The sequence below is a fragment of the Protobothrops mucrosquamatus genome, unplaced genomic scaffold (genome assembly GCF_001527695.2).
Source record: "Protobothrops mucrosquamatus isolate PMUCROS unplaced genomic scaffold, P.Mucros_1.0 scaffold_297, whole genome shotgun sequence".
NCBI lineage: Eukaryota > Metazoa > Chordata > Lepidosauria > Squamata > Viperidae > Protobothrops > Protobothrops mucrosquamatus.
The window spans coordinates 274,973-283,025 of NW_015386373.1; the positions used below are offsets into that span (position 1 = coordinate 274,973).

The 8,053-nt window shown below is 35.0% G+C and overlaps 1 protein-coding gene across 1 annotated transcript in view; it reads right to left on the reverse strand.

The window, feature by feature from the left end:
* Nucleotides 1-8,053, reverse strand: part of ZNF704 (zinc finger protein 704) — a 45,668-nt gene that overhangs the window by 3,688 nt on the left and 33,927 nt on the right. The window contains exon 8 of the mRNA XM_029287324.1: nt 5,808-5,905. Coding sequence (XP_029143157.1) covers nt 5,808-5,905 — 98 coding nt within the window. The remainder of the gene's footprint in view (nt 1-5,807; nt 5,906-8,053) is intronic.

Sequence of the window (8,053 nt, forward strand, 5' to 3'; positions counted from 1 at the left end):
GCTCTTTTGCTTGTTTTACTTAAGATGTTTGGAGAGCTCTAGTTGGTTTGAGTGCTACAGTGATGTTATATGGTTGTAATAATCTGTGGATAGTTTATAAGATGTTTTTGATATATGGCAGTGTTGTCCTGTTCATAACTTGTTTTGATTGTGCTATAGTGGGTTGAATGGTCAGGCATATTTTGATAAAAGTTGTGTGAGTACTTATTTTGTTGGAAGGTGTTGTATAGGTAGTTTGTTTTCTTTTTCTAGTGTTCTGGGTGACTGCAGTATGTTTGTACTTGTCAGAATAACATTGTTACCAAACTCCTCTTTTTGGAAGTTTGGTCGTTACTCTGGTTAGTGAAGTTGTTTTTTGATAAACACTGGCATTTTGCCATTGTTTCCTGTACTGATGAGAATATCCAGGAAGGATAGTGTGTTGTTGTTTTCTTCATCCCTTGTGAATTTGATTACTTGGAAGATATTCTTGATTTGCAATAGTGGTGAATATCTGTAGCTTGAGTGTAGGATGAGAGTGAAGGTTCATTCTCTGAGCTTGTGGATTGGTTTCTGAAAGTAACATCTTTAGCGGAGTTTAGGGGATGTTACCTAGCTTGATAACAAAACATTCAGAAATCAACCCACAAACTTGGAGAACGAACCTTCATCCCCAGATATTCTTGATTGTTTCATGTGATCTTTTCTAGTTGTTTCTTTTTTATTATGATGGTATTGTTCACATATTGAATCCACCCTTTTCTTTTATTTGTTCATTTTCCCTTTTGATTTGTCTTTTGTTATATAAAAAAATCTTAATAAATATGATTAAATGTTGATAGTGTAAGAGTTAAGCACTACACCACAATGTATGGCTTCCATAGCTGAGGTAGCAAAGGAGAAACCTTCTTTCGTCTGACTGAAAATGAGGCTAAGAAACTAGGTGCATCTTCAACAGGCACCAACATTCTACAGATTTTGGTATCTGGAAAAAAATTATACTGAAATCTCTATTCAAAAATCTGGCCGAGCAAAATCATTGTAAGTGTCACTGGAAATCTAGGGATTATTCATGAGAACAAAGATCACAAATACTAAATGAAAAATACATAGAAAGATATGCAAGAATACATAATGAAAACATGCTTCAAGGTATAAAGAATGTTGAAGGTACTGCCAAGGAAAATTCTAGTTTTCTGGTAGGTTGTAGTAAAATATGTAATAAGAAGACGGAGTACTACAAACCTGTTATATCTTTAGAATAATATTTCTTCAAAATTTACTAATGTTTTTACAAATAAAACATTCTTTTCTGCAATATCTTCTGCAATATTTTGACATGTAAATGCCATACTTTCAATATGACAACATACTTTCTATTCCTTTTTTATCCAAACTCCTATAGCCTTCTCCAAATTTCACAAAACACTCATACTGTATATTTGTCTGATTTTTTTTACTCTTTCTATCCACATACTCTATTTAGGCCTTCCTTACTAATTTTTCTTCTTTGATTTTAAAAGGCTTATTTTGTGATGAACTAAAAAAAAGTAATTGCCACTTTAGGATAAATTGCATTGTTAAAAATAATTCATCTGTATTTATGTTGAGAAGAAATTCAGATTAAAAACAGGCTGACCACAGAAATCCTCCACTCATTAATTAATTCACTTTATTCCGAAGTAAAGCGTCTCCTACCTGAGGCCCACTGATGCTCTAGGTGGTGATGAAAGAACCGCATGGACCTGGTTCTTTTGTTCTCCGATCCCCACATGCCGTGTGTGAGTTGGTGAAATCTAGCAAGAGAAACAAAGATGGAGTTCTGATTGCAGAATTAAAAGATACAATATGGATAATAAAACTAAATTACCTTGTATTGAGCTTTAATCTGTGGATTCATCACCTTAATTTCATGGACTTTCTCGCAATGAAACCGAGGACATATTACAAGACTCAATGGTTTGGGACCATTTTCAAAAGCATCCAAAAAAGAAAATGTAAATAACTTCTTAGTACTCAAATTGACTTCATTTTTCCTCTTAAGGATTCTACTTGGAATAGATTCCTCCCCCAATTTCGATTTAAAATTAAGGTAGGGAGTGCGTGCAAACCATAGTTTCTGAAATTCTTTCCAACTCTTTTACCAGCAGGGGATATGGAAAATATCTGTATTTTCTTCTGTTCAGAGATCAAAGTAAATAGACCATAAGGAAAAGGAAAAAAAATCATAGTAAAATAATCAGTGAGTAATGAAATGTGCATAAAAGCCTAATCAGTAAAGAAAGTTACCAAAATGTTAAATAGCTATAAATAGCTATAACAAAATTAGCAACCTTTCTATAATATGTCAGCTAGGAGGAAGCAATCTCCTCCTTTAAGGAGGAAGGATATTGTAAGTAATGAAGCAGCACGTTGCATTATAGGCATGTGTATGTACTTTCATCCCAGGGACCAGGTCAGTCATAGTGCATACATATATGTTGTGTATGAGAATCTAATCAGGATGGTGCATAGGTGTTTGTCTGTGTTTATATTTTTGGGTTTCCCTCATGTTGCATCTGTATGACTATGTATGTGTGCATTGGGAAAGGATGAGTGCGAATGCGCTGCTTGGGGCCATATGACCAGGAGGAAGGGGACATAGATTGGAGGAGGTGATAGCATTGTCTTGCTGATTGACAGACAAAGTCCCAGGTCCCTTTACATAATTTCCCACATTTCATTTTGTAGGAAAAAAACTAGAAATGGCTAAAATCTGTCCAAGTTGTCCATGAAACCTCATGAGGCTTCAGGTGTGCTGATCTGGTTTAATTTTAAAAATAATTGTAATTATTTAAGAATGTGCTCACATGTGAATATGTAGAGCTCATAACATTAAAGAAATCAAGTAATAGTACTCCTTTCTGGAAAATATTCCTGGTTTTCAGAATTTTATATGATTATGTTCTCTCATTTAATCCTCTGTTTCCTCTTATGTTTTGGCATGGATATTTAAGTGGATATCTGATCATATACTTGTATCTCTGGCCAGTGGTGGGATTCAAATATGTGAACAACCGGTTCTCTGTGTGGATGCCGCTTCCAGAAGTCCGTTCTGGGCCTGGGCAACAAAAAATTAGCTACCAATTCTGCTGAACTGGTGTGAACCGGCTGAATCCCACCACTGTCTCTGGCACTTGTTTTTACCTAGCATATTCTCATCTGTGAGATGAGAAAGGCAAAATATTCAATACAATACAAGAAGTGTTGTTGCTACTGAGGTGATAGACGGCTAATGAGCCTGCTCAGAGAAGAACTTCAACAGGTTCATCAATATTTTACATGTTCCTGCCACCTCATTAGTTTATGCGGATCAGAATAACTAATTTTAGCACATACTATATAAAATTGTATGGAAAAAAAGCTCAACTGCTGCTACTGGCAAAATCAGCAAAAGGGCTTTTCGAAATGAGACTAATAATAGTTTTGTTCTCTAGCTATTTGTTAGCTTCTAAACTGCTTATACATAAATTTGTTGAGAAAACAGCAGTGAAACTGAAAAATGCTCTACATTTCTAATAGCTCTTTGTAATCTGGATCCTGAGGCCCAGTCAGCAGAGTTGGTTTGCTTTGTTGAAGCTTGCAATGCAAATTCCAAATTATAGCTCTCTGTGATTTTGAAGGTAACCTTTGAACCTAAGGGCCAGAACTGAACTAGGAAGAAGAGATTATAAGCAAATGATTATCTTATGATATATAACAGTTGTGTTCCCAACTGTGTGGGAATAATTAATCTTTATGAAAAAACGATCAGTGGTACTGAATACCTATAACTACTTGTAGTCCATATTGGAATTATAATTCCCAGAAGCTATAGGCAGCATGTTGGTTGGCCATGTTGACTGAGAATTATGGAAGTTGTAGTCTCAGGTTTTAGAACAACTAATCTACTTATTTTGTGATAATGAGACCTTTGGCTTTCTTGCAATAGTTGTGTCAATTTATCCCAATGCCACAGAGAGCAACTCCCCTTTTAAAATTACTCCAGTTCTACCATATTGTCATGAAATCAAATTTTGGGGTATTTCATGCACAGCATGTTCTGTTAAGAGTCTCTTGTTCAAATTACAACCAGCAGGATGCCTTGCACTTCTAGCTATTCCTTGATGAANGCTCTTTTGCTTGTTTTACTTAAGATGTTTGGAGAGCTCTAGTTGGTTTGAGTGCTACAGTGATGTTATATGGTTGTAATAATCTGTGGATAGTTTATAAGATGTTTTTGATATATGGCAGTGTTGTCCTGTTCATAACTTGTTTTGATTGTGCTATAGTGGGTTGAATGGTCAGGCATATTTTGATAAAAGTTGTGTGGGTACTTATTTTGTTTAAGGTGTTGTATAGGTAGTTTGTTTTCTTTTTCTAGTGTTCTGGGTGACTGCAGTATGTTTGTACTTGTCAGAATAACATTGTTACCAAACTCCTCTTTTTGGAAGTTTGGTCGTTACTCTGGTTAGTGAAGTTGTTTTTTGATAAACACTGGCATTTTGCCATTGTTTCCTGTACTGATGAGAATATCCAGGAAGGATAGTGTGTTGTTGTTTTCTTCATCCCTTGTGAATTTGATTACTTGGAAGATATTCTTGATTTGCAATAGTGGTGAATATCTGTAGCTTGAGTGTAGGATGAGAGTGAAGGTTCATTCTCTGAGCTTGTGGATTGGTTTCTGAAAGTAACATCTTTAGCAGAGTTTAGGGGATGTTACCTAGCTTGATAACAAAATATTCAGAAATCAACCCACAAACTTGGAGAACGAACCTTCATCCCCAGATATTCTTGATTGTTTCATGTGATCTTTTCTAGTTGTTTCTTTTTTATTATGATGGTATTGTTCACATATTGAATCCACCCTTTTCTTTTATTTGTTCATTTTCCCTTTTGATTTGTCTTTTGTTATATAAAAAAATCTTAATAAATATGATTAAATGTTGATAGTGTAAGAGTTAAGCACTACACCACAATGTATGGCTTCCATAGCTGAGGTAGCAAAGGAGAAACCTTCTTTCGTCTGACTGAAAATGAGGCTAAGAAACTAGGTGCATCTTTAACAGGCACCAACATTCTACAGATTTTGGTATCTGGAAAAAAATTATACTGAAATCTCTATTCAAAAATCTGGCCGAGCAAAGTCATTGTAAGTGTCACTGGAAATCTAGGGATTATTCATGAGAACAAAGATCACAAATACTAAATGAAAAATACATAGAAAGATATGCAAGAATACATAATGAAAACATGCTTCAAGGTATAAAGAATGTTGAAGGTACTGCCAAGGAAAATTCTAGTTTTCTGGTAGGTTGTAGTAAAATATGTAATAAGAAGACGGAGTACTACAAACCTGTTATATCTTTAGAATAATATTTCTTCAAAATTTACTAATGTTTTTACAAATAAAACATTCTTTTCTGCAATATCTTCTGCAATATTTTGACATGTAAATGCCATACTTTCAATATGACAACATACTTTCTATTCCTTTTTTATCTAAACTCCTATAGCTTTCTCCAAATTTCACAAAACACTCATACTGTATATTTGTCTGATTTTTTTTACTCTTTCTCTCCACATACTCTATTTAGGCCTTCCTTACTAATTTTTCTTCTTTGATTTTAAAAGGCTTATTTTGTGATGAACTGAAAAAAAAGTAATTGCCACTTTAGGATAAATTGCATTGTTAAAAATAATTCATCTGTATATATGTTGAGAAGAAATTCAGATTAAAAACAGGCTGACCACAGAAATCCTCCACTCATTAATTAATTCACTTTATTCCGAAGTAAAGCGTCTCCTACCTGAGGCCCACTGATGCTCTAGGTGGTGATGAAAGAACCGCATGGACCTGGTTCTTTTGTTCTCCGATCCCCACATGCCGTGTGTGAGTTGGTGAAATCTAGCAAGAGAAACAAAGATGGAGTTCTGATTGCAGAATTAAAAGATACAATATGGATAATAAAACTAAATTACCTTGTATTGAGCTTTAATCTGTGGATTCATCACCTTAATTTCATGGACTTTCTCACAATGAAACCGAGGACATATTACAAGACTCAATGGTTTGGGACCATTTTCAAAAGCATCCAAAAAAGAAAATGTAAATAACTTCTTAGTACTCAAATTGGCTTCATTTTTCCTCTTAAGGATTCTACTTGGAATAGATTCCTCCCCCAATTTCGATTTAAAATTAAGGTAGGGAGTGCGTGCAAACCATAGTTTCTGAAATTCTTTCCAACTCTTTTACCAGCAGTGGATATGGAAAATATCTGTATTTTCTTCTGTTCAGAGATCAAAGTAAATAGACCATAAGGAAAAGGGAAAAAAATCATAGTAAAATAATCAGTGAATAATGAAATGTGCATAAAAGCCTAATCAGTAAAGAAAGTTATCAAAATGTTAAATAGCTATAAATAGCTATAACAAAATTAGCAACCTTTCTAAAGGTATCTATAATATGTCAGCTAGGAGGAAGCAATCTCCTCCTTTAAGGAGGAAGGATATTGTAAGTAATGAAGCAGCACGTTGCATTATAGGCATGTGTATGTACTTTCATCCCAGGGACCAGGTCAGTCATAGTGCATACATATATGTTGTGTATGAGAATCTAATCAGGATGGTGCATAGGTGTTTGTCTGTGTTTATATTTTTGGGTTTCCCTCATGTTGCATCTGTATGACTATGTATGTGTGCATTGGGAAAGGATGAGTGCGAATGCGCTGCTTGGGGCCATATGACCAGGAGGAAGGGGACATAGATTGGAGGAGGTGATAGCATTGTCTTGCTGATTGACAGACAAAATCCCAGGTCCCTTTACATAATTTCCCACATTTCATTTTGTAGGAAAAAAACTAGAAATGGCTAAAATCTGTCCAAGTTGTCCATGAAACCTCATGAGGCTTCAGGTGTGCTGATCTGGTTTAATTTTAAAAATAATTGTAATTATTTAAGAATGTGCTCACATGTGAATATGTAGAGCTCATAACATTAAAGAAATCAAGTAATAGTACTCCTTCCTGGAAAATCTTCCTGGTTTTCAGAATTTTATATGATTATGTTCTCTCATTTAATCCTCTGTTTCCTCTTATGTTTTGGCATGGATATTTAAGTGGATATCTGATCATATACTTGTATCTCTGGCCAGTGGTGGGATTCAAATATGTGAACAACCGGTTCTCTGTGTGGATGCCGCTTCCAGAAGTCCCTTCTGGGCCTGGGCAACAAAAAATTAGCTACCAATTCTGCTGAACTGGTGTGAACTGGCTGAATCCCACCACTGTCTCTGGCACTTGTTTTTACCTAGCATATTCTCATCTGTGAGATGAGAAAGGCAAAATATTCAATACAATACAAGAAGTGTTGTTGCTACTGAGGTGATAGACGGCTAATGAGCCTGCTCAGAGAAGAACTTCAACAGGTTCATCAATATTTTACATGTTCCTGCCACCTCATTAGTTTATGCGGATCAGAATAACTAATTTTAGCACATACTATATAAAAGTGTATGGAAAAAAAGCTCAACTGCTGCTACTGGCAAAATCAGCAAAAGGGCTTTTCGAAATGAGACTAATAATAGTTTTGTTCTCTAGCTATTTGTTAGCTTCTAAACTGCTTATACATAAATTTGTTGAGAAAACAGCAGTGAAACTGAAAAATGCTCTACATTTCTAATAGCTCTTTGTAATCTGGATCCTGAGGCCCAGTCAGCAGAGTTGGTTTGCTTTGTTGAAGCTTGCAATGCAAATTCCAAATTATAGCTCTCTGTGATTTTGAAGGTAACCTTGGAACCTAAGGGCCAGAACTGAACTAGGAAGAAGAGATTATAAGTAAATGATTATCTTATGATATATAATAATAATAATAATAATAATAATAATAATAAATTTAATTTATATGCCGCCCTTCTCCCAGCGGGACTCAGGGCGGCGCACAACATATTTAAAACAAAACATAAATACATTCCCCCCCGATAAAACCGAATTAAATCAAATTTTAAAGTTGTGTCTCTGTCAAATTGTTAAAAGATAAACCCCAAATAAAATCCTCC